The 18,596-nt window shown below is 40.3% G+C and overlaps 2 protein-coding genes across 2 annotated transcripts; one reads left to right on the top strand and one right to left on the bottom strand.

The window, feature by feature from the left end:
• Nucleotides 1-3,450: 3,450 nt before the first annotated feature.
• On the top strand, nt 3,451-12,995 carry ace2 (angiotensin I converting enzyme 2; the record flags this gene model as incomplete). Its single annotated transcript, XM_079288686.1, has 18 exons — nt 3,451-3,639; nt 3,721-3,879; nt 4,031-4,124; nt 4,605-4,748; nt 5,200-5,315; nt 5,440-5,545; nt 6,595-6,692; nt 6,843-7,015; nt 7,369-7,595; nt 8,296-8,440; nt 8,667-8,765; nt 9,700-9,822; nt 9,948-10,126; nt 11,491-11,549; nt 11,698-11,795; nt 11,904-12,020; nt 12,599-12,793; nt 12,893-12,995. The coding sequence occupies 18 exons, from the start codon at nt 3,451-3,453 to the stop codon at nt 12,993-12,995; spliced, it is 2,424 nt and encodes an 807-aa protein (XP_079144812.1).
• A 379-nt stretch (nt 12,996-13,374) lies between these two features.
• On the bottom strand, nt 13,375-17,848 carry LOC306793372 (uncharacterized protein). The gene is made up of 7 exons (XM_079290979.1): nt 17,757-17,848; nt 17,532-17,644; nt 16,803-16,899; nt 15,968-16,331; nt 15,354-15,479; nt 15,092-15,228; nt 13,375-13,960 (listed from the first exon to the last, which is right to left on the bottom strand). The coding sequence occupies exons 1-7, from the start codon at nt 17,766-17,768 to the stop codon at nt 13,742-13,744; spliced, it is 1,068 nt and encodes a 355-aa protein (XP_079147105.1). The 5' UTR covers nt 17,769-17,848; the 3' UTR covers nt 13,375-13,741.
• Nucleotides 17,849-18,596: the final 748 nt, after the last annotated feature.

Here is an 18,596-nt window from a genome sequence, read left to right as displayed (position 1 = left end):
GCTATTTGGGGACATGTGTCAAGTCAAGTACCTCGAGTTTGGGGAAATAATGCACATGGCCAAAGCTGTTTGCCTGTTTCCCAGCTGCAATCTGATTGGCTGTTTTTCGAGTATACTGTTGTGGTCATGTGCTCGTCGTTAATATTTTTGTTAGAGAAGATGCGGTCGCCATGAAAAATGTGGATTATCTTTGGTTGGTGCCATCAGCCGCTGGATATCGGAATAGACCAAACCTCTGGTAAAAATAACCAGATTTAATGTGGCGTGGTGCTGTTAACCATCCAACCATGATAAACAAGTCACAACAATTCACAATTTAGGAAGCACACGATCAAAAATAGTTCATTCCCAAAGTGTTGAAAATGTTTCCTTCACTCCCGGCCAGTTTTACACTTAGCGTATAGTAGATGATTAGAAAACAATACAGGACTAAACAATATTGAAATTCAACATATTGCAGAATAAACCGGTAGAATAGAATGCAGTGCACACTTCTCTGCATCCCCCTGCTCAAACACTGAGAATTTAAACTGTGAACTCAGAAAAGTTCACCTCCAGCCAGCGAGGAGCCTCCAGGATACTGAAGCTGAACGATGTCCAGTGAACAGATTTCTTTTTTTTTTGCTGAGTTGAGTTCCAGGTTGCTAAGCCAGGCTGTTGCGTTTTTCATTCAAAGTGATTATTCTACAGCCTCGAGGCTCAGTCTGTATATATAGACATGTCTGCTGTAAACTTGCTGTGGCAGCAAATCTCAGGCGGCATAGATTGACAGCGACCTGTCATGCACTTCACTCCGAGCTGCCGAGAAGACAAGCGTGACAACAATACAATGTTCAATGTTTGCATCCCAGCAAGCCGTAAACCATGCAGTGATGATTCATAACGAGCCGAGTGGAATGAACAGTGTTGTTGCTTGTTCAAACGGACAGTGTGAAATTGTGCGTGCCTTTATATTTGTCCCTAACTCAAGCATATCTGGCTGTATCCGCTTGGATTTCATGTTTTCTCTACACATGTTACTGTAAAGCTCTTTGTGACATGTGTTAAAAAAGGTGGTATATAGCTTTACTTACTTACATTTTCACCCTTCATCTGCTTTTATTTTGAATGTGAAGCGTGGTGATCATTGCTTTAAATCCTATGAATTTGACATTTCACATCCTCAGTGTCATGACATGACAGATCTTTAATCTGCATAGAGGAGTGAACTGACACAATAAGTGGTGCAGTGGGCACTTCTACTCCGCTACATTTATTTGACAGATGTGGACACTGCACACTATAGGCTCGGATGGATTCAGAAACGCTGGCGTGATCAGACAATAAGAGTGATAACAAAAATATTTTTTCTGGGGAACCCCTCTTACAAAATGACCATCGCTTCCTATTTCACATCAGGCCACATCTGCAAATCGTGAGAAGAGCTAAACTGTGCATGAATGAACGCTCCTGACCATCTTTATTGTTATTTCCACATCACTTTATATTATCTCGACCATGCAAACTAGCCTTATGAAGAGATGTACGTTTGAAGAGTCACAGCATGGTTTTATGCATGTGTTAATGAAAACATATCCACAAAATACTATAAATGAGACCAATTAATTGCATTTAGCCACTCACTTTTTTGCTCTCATCAGTAAAACAAACGAAACGTACTCTAGCCTATCATATGAGATTCAATGGTATAAGCAGGCTCCAGTCATCAGAACAATACGAGCCTCCAGGCTTCCTCATGTGGCTCAAATTTGTATTGCAGATATAAAAGTTAACTTTTCCATGGTCCATTCCTGCTATCCTGTGTAGACTCAATGGTACTTTTTTAAATGCAGGACTTTTCCTTGTACCAGAGTATTTTCACACCATAGTTTTGACACTTTTATTTAGGAAAAGCATCTGAAACTATCACCGCGTTTACTCAAGTTCTGTACTTTTTGAAGTTACTTCTACACTATGTGACTATTTCCATTTCATGCATTTTAATGCTTCTACACCACTACATCTCACGACATATTTTACTTTACTTTTTTACTGCACTACATGTATGTGACAGCTACAGTTGAGTTATTTTGTCACTTACATTGAAACCACATTAAGAAGAGAATGCTTCACAGCTGATATCGACAGGAAGAACACTTCCAGCAATCAATAGAGTTTTAATGGACATATGGTCATGTCAGTGTTGTTTACAGTAAGACAGACAGAACAGCAATGTGAACCTGTCTTTTAATCAACATGATCACACCAACTGTGTCCACAGAAAGGCGCTGTTGCATCAGATTTGTGTTCCCTGGAACTTTAAACAGGTGCACAGCCTTTGAGTGCATTTGCTGCTCTGGTTGAAACATGATCAATTAACATAATGACACTTCAACAGCACAAATAAATAAATGTATGACGTACAAAAACAAGCCTGAAACTGAGCACAAATGAGTGTCAAGCTAACAAAAACAAATTGTAACCTGAGGCCAGAGTTATTTTCATGTCTTTATTTTATTGATGTTTTAGCAGGTTATTGCTTGATTTGTTGTAGAGAAAGAGACTATTAAATTATCTTCTGCTGTTGGTAATACATCTGAATAATAAACCTTGCCCTTGTGGCTGATTTCGTATCAGCGTTTAGGGCCTAACACTTGATGACTTGTATATTATCTGGTGCTGGGAAATCCCCCGCTAACCAGATATGAAGGTTGGATCCTCGTCTAATGCTATTGTTTCCTGTTTCCTTGACTGTTCCCCTCAAAAGGGTCATGTTTGTTTCAGAAAAGACACTCCAATAAGAAAATCTGTCGAAAAACAAGGAACGCAAGTGCACTTTTTCCTCCACTACCTTATATTATGTTGATGATAGGGATAATAAACACTTTATTGATATGGAAGCTTTCGAAAACAACCAATAAAAAGTAAATCAATTCCAAGAGTCAAAAGTTGAGAAAAAGTCAACTGATATAAATGAGTTTTCAGAAGATATTTAAAAGAAGACATCTTGTCTTATAATCCCAGTCAATGGTGACAATTTCTTCTATAGTTTGCTCATCATTTAAAGTTTTTTGGTGTTTTGTACTGTTAGGTGATGAGTGTTTATTTTATTCATGGCAATGTAGAGATTGGTCATCCTGCTTTCTTGCTCATAACAAAAGGCTTTTCATTGTTTACCAAAACATTTTGAATAATGTGTTATCGTGTTGACAGGCTTATAGGAAACGGACAGAGACCTTTTTATTTGCTCATGATACAAATTACTACCTGTACAGCTTTCACAGACTCTCCCCCTTACGTGAAGACAGCCCAGTGATGTCTGTTAATAAAAACTCAGATACACCCTCAGTTACAACTCTGCTGTCCAAAGGCCAAGGAAGGTTATTGAAACTGTACAACAGAGCACAGTGTCGCTCCTTCTCATACTTAGTTTGTTTGTGTGTTTGGATGGAGGGATCTGAAGCAGCCAAGATGTCTGCTCGGGCTCTCGTAGCGTTGCTGGCTGTGTCCTGCGCTGTTTCTGCTCAGTCAGATCTGGAGAACAAGGCACAGGTGTTCCTGAAGACGTTTGACGAGGAGGCCACCCGGCGTATGTACCAGTACTCGCTGGCCTCGTGGGCCTACAACACCAACATCACGACGGAGAACTCAAACAAACTGGTGAGCATTCGGAAACCTTTGTGTCTGAGCTGCTGGAGATTGACAACTGTATTTTGACGTGTGTCTTTTCATTCTACCCAGTCAGAGCAGGGGCAAATCTGGAGCAAGTTCTACACCAATATGTCAGTGGAGTCCCTGCAGTTCCCCATCAACCAGATCAATGATACAAAAATCAAATTAGAGCTCATCTCCCTCCAAGACAAAGGCTCTGGTGCCCTATCCGCAGATAAAGCTGCACATGTAAGACTCATTCTGTTTGGATAAGTCTTAAAATAGGCTCTTTTCATTGTTTGTAAAAGCTACAGAGACACATCTTCTGGACTACTTCTTCAGTGCTTCATCAACCTAAACATTTCATCTTTGCGTTTTCTTCACTTGTATCCACTTGTAGCTCAGTAAGGTCATGAGTGAAATGAGCACAATCTACAGCACGGCGACGGTGTGTCTCATGGACGACCCCAGTAACTGCCAGACTTTGGAACCAGGTACGACTCTGTTAATATGGAGCGGTTATGGTGACGTGGCTGCCTGCTACTGTCAGATAAAGCAGTTTATAATTAACATAGTAACTGAGAAAAGGAAAATGTTTTTCAACAGAGATACCAAGATACTGTAATGCATTATGGGAATAATGTTGTGACCACTATTATTGATACTGTTTGGTTCTTTCATTTTGAACAACAAACAGGAAACAGGACAAATACAGGATCGCACCTGCATCTTTTCACTGCCTGAAAGTACACTTAAACAATTATAATTTTGAGGTACTTTTACTTCACTTGAGTATTATCTATTTCATGCCACTTTATACTTCTACTCCACTACATTTTAGAGCGAAATATTATACTTTCCACTCCACTATATTGATCTGATAGCTAGGGTTACGAGTTACTTTTCAGTTTAAGATTTAAAATACAAACTGTGTGATGAGTTTATAAAATGCAGTACATTGTAACTGTTCACAGGCCTGGAGCATGTAATGGCCAACAGCAAGGACTACTTTGAGCGTCTGCATGTGTGGGAGGGCTGGAGGACAGAGGTGGGGAAGAGGATGAGGCCTCTCTACGAAGACTATGTGGATCTGAAGAATGAAGCTGCCAAACTAAACGGTGACACAGCTATAAAGAACACATGTTGCCACGGCCGATGTTTACTCGATGACGTATAATGTTTTAAATGTGTGAATGACATGCTCTTGCTAATTCTGGATGGAAACTGAATATGGCTTAAATAATTACCACACGTCCACATAATCCAGTGGAAATACTTTGGCAAGAAGACTACGTTTGTAAAGGTACTATATGGATAATCTAATACTCTAGATTGTGCGTAGGACAAACACAGAGCTCACAATGTTCAGTGATCATACAAGACGGATCCTTACAAGAGCTTCTTGTAACATAGTTGACAAACAGCTGAGTGTTACCTGGCATATCATAACCTCGAACGCGTGTATTAGAAAACACTTTAAAAAACACCCTCTGGTAGTGACAGTTTTTGTAATCTGAAATGTGTCTTTCTCTCTCTTGATCGGATCCTCTCTGACTCACACTCTGACAGGTTTTGAAGACTATGGAGCGTACTGGAGAAATAACTATGAGACCATTGAGGAGGACGTCCAGTACAAGTACACCAGAGATCAGCTGATGGGAGACGTCCGTTCTGTATACAAAGAGGTGCGTCTCGTACCAGTGGATTGAATGACTCTTGTGTCAGAGCACCTATATCAACAAGAAGAGGAATGTATGTGTATTAATGACTGTGTGATGTAATCGACAACAACTGTTTATTTTTTTACAGATCATGCCATTATACAAGGAGCTGCATGCCTATGTGAGAGCCAAGCTTATGGGGGTCTACACAGGACACATTGATTCAGAAGGACCTCTGCCAGCCCACCTGCTGGGTATGTCTCGTCTTGCTTCACCCCCAAAAAATGTATGGTGTTGAAATGGAAAAATTGAACAGAAAATTGCTGTGCACTAGTAGAGCAAGTTGTAAAGTCCAACATGTAACAACAAATCTGTACTGTAACTCAGGCGTGAAACAGTAGAATAATATGATCATAAATGACCTTATAAGTTCCTACGGTGCATTAAATGTCACCATATAAAGAATACATCCTCAGAGTAGGAAGATTTGAATGTACATGGAAGTTTTAAAGAGACAGTTCTCCCCAAAATAGAAAAAACAACATATTTATTTTTTGTATTATCTGCTATAGTGCTCGTTTTGTTGTGGTGGGAGTTGCCTATTTTTGGAGGTATCGGCTGTAGAGATGTCTGCCATCTCTCCAATATAAAGGGACTATATGGTGCTTGGCTTGTGGTGCTCAAAGCGCCAAAAAAATGAATTTGAAAAACTCAACAGCAATGTCTCTTTCCATAAATCATGACACGGTTACTGAAGATAATGCACAGACCTTGTTGTGAGCCGTTTCATGTATGGACTATGGTCGAAAGAAACAGTTATGTGGATTATCTTGAGTTATCTTGATTGCCTTGAACTCACACCAAAATAATCTAGATTGATAAATAGCACTAAGCGGAAATATAGGTATTTTCTTTGTGTGTGAACTGTCCCTTTAAGTCCCAGTCCAGACCTTGCTCATGGCTCCCTCTGTTGCCCCTGTGTGACTACTTACACTTTGTTTATGTTTGATTGAAGAGGATGAACAAGCAGAGGGACAGCTTGCAACATAAACTTTACATGTGTACTTTGAAGTTTTAAAGTGCTCATGTTTTTGAGGTTTGGTAAAGACATATTTACTGATTTGTTTGGTTGTTTGAAGGTAACAATACAGGGAAAAAGAAAAAGGAAAACGACATGCAACTTTTGTGACATAATGGATATATTCCGTGTTCAGCTGAAATGAACAGGTCTACTGTAGGAGGAATAAGCTCAGTGTCTCCTTTGATTACTTACAGTTTGAACTAATTTGTGTTGATTGTTCAGGTGACATGTGGGGGAGATTCTGGACCAACCTGTACCCTCTGTCAGTCCCCTACCCTCAAAAAGAAGATATTGATGTCAGCAAAACCATGGTGACAGAGGTGCAGTACAACTTAGTTGATTCTGATATTCTGTGTTGATAAAATGTATAGTCTTATAGCGCATGCAGTGATAAAGATATTAAAGTAACAAGACGCTAAAATCCTCTATCGGAAGTGAAATCGTCCGTCAAATGTCAATTTGACTTTCAGGGCTGGGATGAGCGTCGGCTTTTCAAAGAAGCAGAGAAGTTCTTCATGTCTGTGGGCCTGTACGAGATGTTCCCAAACTTCTGGGATAACTCCATGCTGACGAAGCCTGTGGACGGACGCACGGTGGTCTGTCACCCCACAGCCTGGGACATGGGAAACAAAGAGGACTTCAGGTAGGAAGACCCACAGACGTGCACATATTAAGAGCTGAATATGTTCAAAAAGCTTACAGTCAGGTTGACCGAAACACAAGCAGCTCTTTGTTAAAAAGATTTAAATGTGTTGTGTGTGCTGTGTTGAGAATACTTATCTAACTATAGATCACTACATGACAGCCATAAATATGAACATGAACAATAATGTTGATTAATCTCTGACTCAGTCTTTCCTGCTGATAAAGATAACGAAAGTCTCTATGTCAGTGTCTGACTCGTCATAAACATGTTGTTTTATTGGTACAGTGTATCTGATACGGCATCATGCCACGTCTTCATCCCCACATTATAACGGCCTGTGATGTCTTCAGGATCAAAATGTGCACCAAGGTCAACATGGACGACTTCCTCACAGTGCACCACGAGATGGGTCACAACCAGTACCAGATGGCTTACCGTAACCTGTCCTACCTCCTGAGGGACGGCGCCAACGAGGGGTTCCACGAGGCTGTCGGAGAAATCATGTCCCTCTCTGCTGCAACGCCCAAACACCTGCAGAGCCTGAATCTCCTGCCTGTTGACTTCATTTATGACAATGGTACTATTGATCGAAGATAACACTGATGATTATCAAAGCAAAGAAATGTTGCTTCTCCAAAACACTAAAGCTGCTTTCGTCGATTCTTTTGTCATAAGATGTTTTATATCAATTTAGATAATTTGTCAACGTTGAGCTTACACTGACCCTAAGTGGCCAAAAAAGTGCAGGTTTAACTTTTAGCCTCAAAATCAAAGAAGGGTTGATGAATATTCTATTAACCCAGGTCAATTCACCTGGCCTAGAGCCATATGAATCACCAATCTGGACACAATATGAAGTCATCACCTGACGGTGACAAATGGACTGAACTGAGTTCTAAAAAACCAGAGCAGGTATGAGTAATGTGTCTCTGGGTTGCTGCCCTCGAATGGCATGTGGGATAAATATAGCTTCAGCACCGTTGTAGCCACCAGCACCGACTGTGTCACACCTGCATTCACCTGTTTACTGCAGTTAAACCACTGTTATACAAACTCTCTTCTACTTATAGAGTCGGACATACGTGTATCAACAGCATATCAAACGCAGAGGGCCGAACACTTCTCGGTTCTGCAGAAATGTCCCAGAAACAAATGTTATTTCTCTGCAAAAAAAATTGTTTTGATAGCTTAACTTTTAAAGTGATGTTCGGACCCGCTTCCTGAGCCTTTCCCCTTCCTACGTCATAAAATGTTCTGTGTGTTTTTTTGCCTTGCAGATACGGAGATCAACTTCCTGATGAAACAGGCGCTCACCATCGTGGCCACGCTGCCGTTCACCTACATGCTGGAGGAGTGGAGGTGGCAGGTGTTTGCGGGCAAAATCACCAAGGATGATTGGATGCAGCGCTGGTGGGAGATGAAGTAAGCTGAGACTTATATGAGGTGTCTGCAAAGAATCCAGCTCATTTATGCAGCCTGTGAAAATTCACGGGTAAATTGTATATAAACCTGCTGATGTATTAATCCCTTTAATCAAATATGGTCATGACGAAATCTGAGGTGGACACACTGCAGGCGAGTGTCATCGCTTTTCCTGTTGTGTGACCTCAGCGGCTGCGTCAGTGCTGACTCTCTGTTGTCGTGACAGGAGGGAGCTGGTCGGGGTGGTGGAGCCAGTGCCGAGAGACGAGACCTACTGTGACCCACCTGCTCTGTTCCATGTATCAGGAGACTACTCTTTCATCAGGTAACACTCCTGCTGTACAGCTGTGCCTCAATGAAATAAAAGCACAATGATAATAGTAATATAATAAAGATAATTATCTTGAGTCAGTCTGAATCTTTACTTTCTCAAAAGCAGTTACTGAATGTTCTGTCTGTGTTATGGTTGTCAAGACATTTAAAAAACTTTTTAACATATTCTAATAAAACTTGGTGGAAAGTAACATCTTGATCTAAGGAACAATAAACATTAGTTTTTGGTGCAGAACCATTTCCTCACGTTAATTCCTTAACATTTCAAAATCAAGCACGTTTTTTAAATGGTCTGATGAACTACGGCACTCACTATGTTTACTTTTCACATTTTTTTGTTTTTCTATCATACCGATCAATTTTGCCCTGAATCCTGCTCGCCTCCCCTAAAAAGCTGCTTACTGTAAAACTTGCCTGTGAATACCTGTTTAACAGATTCAAAAGTCAACTATTTTAATTTACATTCGTAACTCAAATTACGTAACAAAAATACAAATTTTAAGCCAAAAAATGATCCTTTACTTTAACCTAACCAAGTAATTATGCAGCCTAAACTTAATGAAGTAGTTAGTTAGTTAGTTAGTTAGTTAGTTAGTTAGTTAGTTAGTTAGTTAGTTAGTTAGTTAGTTAGTTAGTTAGTTAGTTAGTTAGTTAGTTAGTTAGTTAGTTAGTTAGTTAGTAGATAATGCAGTTTAGTTGTATGGGAATATAATGTAGTTGGAGACAAGGCTGCACAAAGACATGCTTTAGATGGCTTTGAGCTTTACTCTTGGTTGTGGCTGTTGGCTGCATACGGCCAAATGAAGAATCACACACCGGAGACGGAGTCGCTGAGAAGTAAAACAGTGAGAGAGATTTAAGTGTGTGTGTGTGTGTGTGTGTGTGTGTGTATATGTGTGTGTGTGTGCCGCTGGTTGTGAATACAGGTACTTCACGAGAACCATCTACCAGTTCCAGTTCCAGAAAGCGCTCTGCGATGCCGCTGGTCATACAGGTGCCTTGTCTACATGTGACATCACTAATTCTACAGCAGCAGGAACCAAACTGAGGTACGAACGACTTCCTGGACCTCTGGGAAGGCTGTCACAGAATCAGACGTAGTTGTGGTTGTCCCTGTGAAATGCAAAGGTAATTTATCATCATCATCATCATTATGGTCAATGTTTCTTTTTAGGGATATGTTAGAGCTGGGAAGGTCCCAGTCCTGGACCAGGGCTCTGCATACGATATCCGGTGATTTAAAGATGGACTCCCGCCCTCTGTTGAATTATTTCCAAAAGCTTCATGATTGGCTGCAGGCAGAGAACAAGAAACACAACAGGACTGTAGGCTGGAAGACGGCAATAGATCCATGTGAGTGCAAACGACACTTACATTGAAGATTATTATCACCGCTAAAATAAAAAACAATTGTATTAAAGTTTGTTTTGGGTAATTCACCGATTAGCTTTCTTGTCGAGAGGTACGGTAGATAATGATGCTACCACCAGCAGCTGGTTAGCTTAGCTTAGCTCAGAGACTGGGAACTGGGGGAAACAGCTGGCTTGGATCTGTACCAGCACCTCTAAAGCTGACAAATGAACACATCATAGCTTAGTTGTTTAATTTGTACAAAAAAAGAAAATGCAAAAAACAACACGTTGTGGTTTTATGGGAGGTTTTGTGACAGACTATTTCTTGTCCAGTAATTTAGCATAGTCTTGTCGCCACCATGACGTTTTCAGGGCAACCATAGTCATCCATACCATGATCATAGTGGACACATTGCCCCCCTTAAATCCACAATGTGTTGTTTTTACACTGTGCTTTTTGTACAGTATGTACAAAGCAGATATAATGTGTTAATTTGTGAGTTTTAAAGTTGCTGATAGGTAGATTTGATTGGCTTTGGACAGAGCCAGGCGAGGAGTTTCCCCCTGTTTCAGTCGTGCTAAGCTAACCATTTCAAGCTTTGTATTCATTGTAAAGGTATAAATCTTCTCATCTTACTCTTAGCAAAACAGTAAATAAGCATATTGCCTAAAATGCTGAGCTATTCCCTTCAGCCTCCCTTCTATACTGCTTATCTGGGTTGAGTGTATCTATTCTGCCATATCAAGTTCATGTAGCATTTAAGTCCACACCAAACACAGTTATTTGAACCGTTTTTTGATACATTTGAAATTAAAACTCTCACCATTACGTAATAACTACGACTAAAACAAACCAGTATGTGACTTCTGATGAAATGTTTGCTCTGTCACTTGAAACAAGGGCACTGAAGTAAAAAAAAAAAATCCCTGGGACATTTTTAAGGAAGCAGAAAAAAACACAGACTTAAGTCACTGCGGTTTTCATGACAAATATTTGCATGACCAAACCACATTTTACATTACCACATACACCCCGTATTTCTTGAAAAAAATGCGATGATGAAAAAAATGGTTGCGATTGCAACTTGCTTGAACTTTTACTCTTTACTTCATGTTTCAACACAATGTCGATCACATGTCCAGGGGGCTCGTGTACACCAAGTTTGATTGTATCATTGATTTATACGTTTACTGTATGCATTCAAAAGCTATGGCAGTGTAAGTGCATGCAATGATATCCAAAAACAAATACATGGGCTGTGTTCATGGTCAGACAAATGTGTTATGTGCTATGCTTGGTGAAGATTTGATGAAATGTTTTTATCAAACTGAACGAATGATTTGATTTTTTGTTTTTGTTTACAGATTCAGGGAATGCCATTAAAGTCAGGCTCAGTTTGAAGGCTGCCATGGGTGATGAAGCTGTGAGTATTATTAATCATTATCAGAATAGTTATGAGAGAATGAGGGTTGCAGTATCTGACTACACGGGAAGTGTATTTTGCCCCTTTGAAGTGAACTTCAGTCGGTTTGATGTCATGGTAAATATTAATCAGCTGAAATGTGTTTCAGTATTCCTGGAACGCCAACGAGCTGTACCTCTTCAAGGCCAATATTGCATACGCTTTGAGGCAGTACTACAGCCAAAAGAACGAGAGCCTGGACTTCACGTCGGTACCATCCTGAGACCACAAACATATGAAGATACTTTGTGCTTTCATCTGACTATCTTTTGTTACCACATTTGTTCGAGAGCTTTTCTTGGTTTGTACCTGCAGAGCAGAGAATGTCCGTGCCTTTGGTGAGACTCCCAGGATCTCCTTCTACATTTTGGTCACCAACCCAACCAGTCCCTCCACGAATATCCCAAAAGTTGATGTGGAGGCTGCCATACGGTGAGGGACAAGTTACATTCAACACGTGACAAGTGTGTTATGATTACATACGGCATGTTCCAAAACACTGAGTGCAGTACACTTGTTTTGTATGAGCAGCTGTAATATTGGAGCTTACTCTGTTTGTAGTCGCACCTATTCTGTGAACGGAAATGATGGTGTGTCAGACCAGCGCTTTGGTCCAGACTGAAGTATCTCGACAACTATTGGTTGATTTGCCACAACATGTTGTACAAGACGTTCATAGTGCCCAGACGATGAATCCTAAGGACTTTGGCGACCCTCTGACTTTTCTTCAAGCGCCACCAACAGGTTAATGTTCAAGTCTCAACAGCTACTGGATGGACTGGAACATCATTTTGTACAGAGCTACATGATTCTCAGACAATTCATCTAGCACCACCACGACAACTATTTTGGTGCAGTCATTCATGAATTGCAAAAACTTAAAAGCCTCACAGAGCTGTTAGCGCTCCAGTTCAATTGCTATAATTGCTTTAATCCACTCAGTGTGACCTGTCCCTAGAGACAGTTGGTAAGTGCGAGCAATAATAAACCCATTTCGATATTGGTCCCAGGTTAAGTCGAGGCCGAATCAACGACGCCTTCCAATTGGATGACCGGACGCTGGAATTCGAGGGTATCCCAGCAACGTTCGCCCCTCCCGTGGAGCAGCCGGTGGAGGTGTGGCTGGTGGTGTTTGGGGTGGTCATGGGAGTCGTGGCGCTAGCGGGCGTCTTCCTTGTCATCTCCGGTGTCAGGGAGCGCAAGAAGTGAGTTTTTGGTCTTTAGACTGAGGCCCGTTTCTACGGCGTTGGACCAGTTTACTTCCATAACTGTGAGACATAACTGTGTGTTTCTTGTGTTTGTAGGAAATCTGCAAAGACATCCATAGAGAATCCTTACGATACGAACATTGATGGAGAAATTAACAAAGCCTTTGAGGACAATGACGGTGAACAAACTGGTTTTTGAGTCCACCGAAGAACAGAGGGAAGGTGTCGTTCTGCAACATGTGTTTACTTGTTGTACATTTTAGTTTGTCAGGTTATTTTAGAGTGAATATCCTTGTAAAACAGTGTACTTAATTGCAGGTAATTGTAGTATACAAAATATACCTCCATGTTAATCTATTCAAAGTGTGCTATTTTTGACACACTAATATTATACGTACTATAAGTGCATAAGTAGTATAGCAGTACAACTACACTTAAGTTGCATTGACTGTGCTATTTTGAGTATAGTTTTTTGTAATAATAATTGACCTTGTATTATGTGTATATTTAAATTACATGGAATTTTACTCACAACATCTCTTTATTAATGTATATCAGAAAGTGTTAAATAAACAAAGTTATTATCACATCACCTTTATTTTGTTTATTAAATTGTTTAATATAATGTACATCCAAACACGAAATATTAAAAACAAAAAACAACAACAATCAGCTTGAAAGGTCACCGTAAACAACAAAACTGATTACACGCTTACACACACACACTAAACATTTTTGAATGAGATATAGTTGTATGATACATATCTACGCACTTCTGCAATAGCAGAATTTGACGCAGTGACGTGGGTTTTCTGTCACTGGCCCAGGTGTGTCAAACAAAAGAGCTCCTCTCGTGTTTTTCTTTTGTTTAATATCAAGACCCAAAGAAAATCCGCATGTGAATTTTAGTGGTAAACTTGAGTGAGAATACGTCTTGAGTCTCCCTCAAGTCTGAATGATGAAGAGGAACAATTCTTCAGCTGTCATTTGATCCTGGGTTGCCACATCCACTGAGTTGTTGGTGTTTATTTGGATGAACCAGCCGCTGTGCAGCGCTGACTCAAACGTCCGCTGTTTGGTGCTATTGTTCTTCATGTAGAAGACGAAGGAGAGGGCGCCCTCGTCGCTCTTGGAGATCTTCTTCAGCCTCTGCTTCTCGCAAGTCTACAGCAACAACAAACATGTGGACATCCGTCACGGAGACGACAGATGGCTCTTCAACATCCTAACCAAATACCTGAAAAATAACTAATGACATTCCCATCGGCCTCAGCTGAACTTTGTGTTTAGTGCTTATTAGCAAATATTAGCATGCTAACACACTATAAGCTAAGATGGTGGGTAAACATTATACCTTCTAAACATCAACATGTTAGCATTGCCACTCTGAGCAATGTTAGCATGCTGATGTTAGTAATTTGCCCAAACCACCGCTGTGCTTATGTCACGCATGACTGTAGACTTGATACGTATTACTTAGTTACATATCAGTGTCCTCACACCTTTGCCAGGACATATTTTTCAGAGGTGGGAGCAAGTCATTTCTGACAAGTAGTCTAAATACCAGGTCAAGTTCCTAATCCTTCACTTTGGGTTTTCAGTTATATTTAGATCCTAAATCTTCATCAAATGTACTTTTTCGAACCTAATCAGTAATAAAACATGCATATAGCCCAATAGACATGATGCATGTTGTTATATGCAATGAGGGTTGTTTCCATGACATTGTGTGACCGTGAAGAATGCCAACATAAGGGGAAATTATTCTATTTTTGGCTGATCTGTTGTAATGAGTGAAACTCGTCTGACAGTCACTACTTCCCTCTTTTTCAGATGAATTTCCATTAAAATTCTTCTAACCTTGGTGGTCCCCTGACGCCACCAGCAGTAGTGTTAAATTAAAATCTCGTGAAGGCTCTCAACATCTACCAGATGGATTGACGCACATTCTTGGTTCTCAGGTGATGAATCTTGATGATTCCCTTACCCTTGTATTGAGTACCATCGTCAAGTAAAAAACATCTCAAGAAAATGATCCTGTAGGGGACATGAATGACAATCCATCCAATAGTCCAACGAGACATTTCACTCAAAACCACACATGTTAACCTCACAGTGGAGCGAGAGGAAAAGAAGGAGGATCACCAAAGTCATCCTCTGGGGACCATAAATGCCAAACTTCATGGTAGTCCATGTAATGGTTGTAAATTTCAGGAAAGCTCTAGAGCAAAAGTCAGCTTGATGCATCTTAAATCTAACTATGTGTACATGAACTCACACAGTAACAGGTATTACCTCCACTTGTAGGAACACCCTGTTCCCTTCCTTGCAGCACCTGAGGAAGCAGTTGGATTTGCTAAAGTTTAGGACCACTGCTTGTCCCTTGAAGGAGAATAAACTGGTTGACTTGTAGTAGTAGATGGTCATCTCCTCTGGACACGAAAAAAGATACATAAACAAACAAGGAATTTCACGAATCAATTGAAAACTACATTTGTGATTACTGTAAATGTATCAGTAGGCGCTGTATTGCCGCGTGCTGCTCTGAATGACAAACCTGGGTTCGGTGAAGCATAGATAGCCTTCTCTGAGCAGAGACCTCTGAGGTATTGATGAGTGGCCAAATGTTCGATTGGAGTGTTTAACGACTTTAGCAGACTGAAACTTCCACCTCCTCTTGCAACTGAGCACAGGGACACAGGGACCAATCAAACAAAGGGCATGTGGTTCATGGGTCACAACCCTTTCAGACGAAAAACACAAACAAGGGTGACGAATCCTTCACTTCCTATTTTATCTGTGTATGAATACGTTTTACCAATGAAAGGGAGTTGCACTGGACATGTTTCTGGTCTCTGATCAGATGTATATTTAACTACTGACTGTTTTCTTGACCTGTCTAAAACATTTAAACCCAATAGGTCAGCTTTTCATGAGATCATTTCATCAGTTCATTTAGCTTACAAAAAACAATAAACGAAAACTTAATCCTCCAGTTTTTCTGAATTCCGAAGCGTTTTTGGAAATACATGGTTGTCACTGAACTGTATCATGTATTTGTTCTTTCCTATGTTGAAAAAGTGATCCTGATCTCAGTGAGACAATCTGTATCAATAGAATGTAGAACAAATTAGACGGATAAAAGAGAAGATAAAAGCACAGCTTACTCACCAAGCGTCACCTTGCTGGATTCGGACACCATGACAACATCATTAAAGATACATCCTGTCCCATGGCATCCCTGACAGGGGCTTCCGCTGTGACAGCCCCTCCCGCTCACCACGGAGATGCTGGTTTTCTTCATGGATATGATGAGCAGAGCCCCCCTCTCCCCATTCCCCTCATTTTCAGGTTGGCAAACATTCTCCTCTCCGTCCCCGTCCTGCCCCACTTCACTCTGCTTCAGGTCTTCCACCCTCCTCATCGCCATGCTGAAACTGAGTAGTGTGGATTCCTTGGAGAAGGGATGTAAAGTGTCCTCAGCTGGGAAGTCCTGCTCAGTGTGCTCCGTCGTCCTGCTGGCCTTGTGCACCGTCTGAAGACCAGAGGCAGGGAGGGGGAGAGTGGAAGTGGACGTGGGATCAGACTGAGTAGTCACTTTGTTATTTGTTATTGGCTGTGTGAAAACTCCACCTTAAAACACCTAACAACACAGCTACTGTCAAAGTGACAATGTGTGTGTTCTTCTGGTGAACACTGAAATACCATGTAATTTTGAGCTATGACTGTGCAATTTAAACATCAACAGATAGTGTCATGTCAGCAAAGTTGACCTGAAGTTTCATGTTCATTCATTCCAATCACTAACAGGATAAAAACGGTACAATTACTATTGTGAAAAGACTTAACATGAAATGTTCTGCATGTGAATTATGACAGCCACATGTATATTCAGTATAACAATATAACTATATATATATACAGTTTATATATATATACTGTATATATATACATCTATAACACAAACGTGGTGTTTGATGTGCAAGACTGTGGAAGCCCAACTCACCAGCATCGGATTATCTTCAGCTAACGACTGTGCCAATTCCTCAGGTGTGAGATCCTGCAGGTCCATGCCGTTTACCTGCATCAGTTTGTCTCCTCTCCTGGGAAAAAAAGCATTAAATATATAGGGCATATATTTTATTAAGACTTTTTAATTGTAAGTGATGACTTTATTAATGTTAACAAACTGTGTTATAAGCCATTAATAGGGGAAACTCTATCCATTTGTCAACTCTGTGTTTGCTGTAATCGTTCGCTTTTACCTTGAAAAATAAAGAAACTGTTGCTGCTGAATTAATATTACACCTCTGTGTCCCATATATCGTTTTCTAAGACTTGTCTTAACCCAGTCTGCATTGTAACCACTTCACCTTTTAAAGAGAGCGACAGAGCATCTGGATCAAAATCCTTTTTCATCTTTAAAGCTGCAGAGCTGATCTAACTCAGAAAGTTAGAAAGAAGCCATTAAAGCCCCTGTGAACTTTATTTGTCAATCAACCTCTTAATTTGAGTAATTTGGTTTTACATTAACACACAGGTTTCTGCAAAAGTATTCATAGTTGTGGTTATTTCACATTAAAGAGGTCTGTATTTCTATAATTGTTTTGTTAAATTTAATCTAAAGCACTTTGTGGTCCGGGCTTAACAAGTGCCTTTCAAATAACATCATTCCTACTCTTTTGTTTTATCCTCAACAACAAAAAGTCTGTTAAACACAGTGTCTGATTTATACCTGACAAATGCCTTTTCACGCGCTTTTTTGTACTTCACATTTTCCACTTCGTACTGGTGCTTTCCCTCATGGATGTGGTGGACGATCAGCACGCCTCCCTTAACCACAGAATCCTGACGTTTAGAAACAAATAAACACACTTAAAGCTTCAATGCAATACACACAATCATATCTTTTAAAATGCCTCTCATGTCGGTGCTCTGTGTTAAAGATTGCGTTACCCACCTCCAGATCCATGGTGCTGCCAGTGTCCGCTGCTGATAACGCAAAAGACTGAAGCCGACACCGGGGAAAGCGCTGGCGTTTTAAAGCCTCCAGCGTGTTCCTGCTTCTGCTTTGCAAGAACAGAAGGGGGAAGTAGAAGTGAAAGGCCACCGACACAGGGATGGACGTGGAACTGGTGTCAGAAGAGGAAGTGAATGAAGGTGAGTAAATCTGAAATGAAATCGGGGACTCATTGTCTGATTTTTTTATTTTCATTGTTAGAAAACAGAACTTGAGGAGAGAGTTCATCTGTTTCTGTACATTTTCTACATGTCACCATTCACTAACACCAGCCAAGGTCTCACGAATGCAAGTTAGAAGACAAGTGATGTTATCTGACTCTCACACTCCTCATTCTTTACTGCATGTCATATAAAACACTTTTTTTGAATTCATATTCGATTACTGGAAGTTCACTTCCTTGGATTTTTGGCAATATCAATAACCTCAACGGTATTACAGTTCACATGCAGAAATAAGAGGAAATTATGTTTTTTATCAGGCATAGGAACAATGACTTCCTCTGACAGTAGATAACTCTGTAAGGGATTTATACTATGTGTGCTTCTACAATGAACTGTCCAACTAGAAACGGAAGCAATCATTGACGGTTCTTCACAACTGTAACAGCCAGTTTGTTACTTTTTCCTTTCACATTATCTTAGGCTGGTATTTTATTAAAAGGTGAATATAGTAAGCAAGAAATACTTGTATAGCCTTAATGTTTGAACTTTTTTACTTTTATTTTAATAAATTAAAAGTATCAAATAATGTTGTATTCTGTATCCTACTCGTACTAAT

Source organism: Melanostigma gelatinosum, assembly GCF_949748355.1.
Source record: "Melanostigma gelatinosum genome assembly, chromosome: 2".
In the NCBI taxonomy this organism is placed as follows: Eukaryota; Metazoa; Chordata; class Actinopteri; order Perciformes; family Zoarcidae; genus Melanostigma; species Melanostigma gelatinosum.
Note: the sequence above shows the minus strand (reverse complement) of the source record. Positions and strands in the feature narration are given on the sequence as shown.

What these genes read in the sequence shown, in the direction of transcription:
- LOC306793372 (XM_079290979.1), bottom strand. An exon ending in CTGAAGATAATCCGATGCTG is followed by an intron (nt 16,332 to 16,802) that starts GTGAGTTGGGCT and finishes TCTGGTCTTCAG; the next exon opens with ACGGTGCACAAGGCCAGCAG. An exon ending in CTATGCTTCACCGAACCCAG is followed by an intron (nt 15,229 to 15,353) that starts GTTTGTCATTCA and finishes TTTCGTGTCCAG; the next exon opens with AGGAGATGACCATCTACTAC.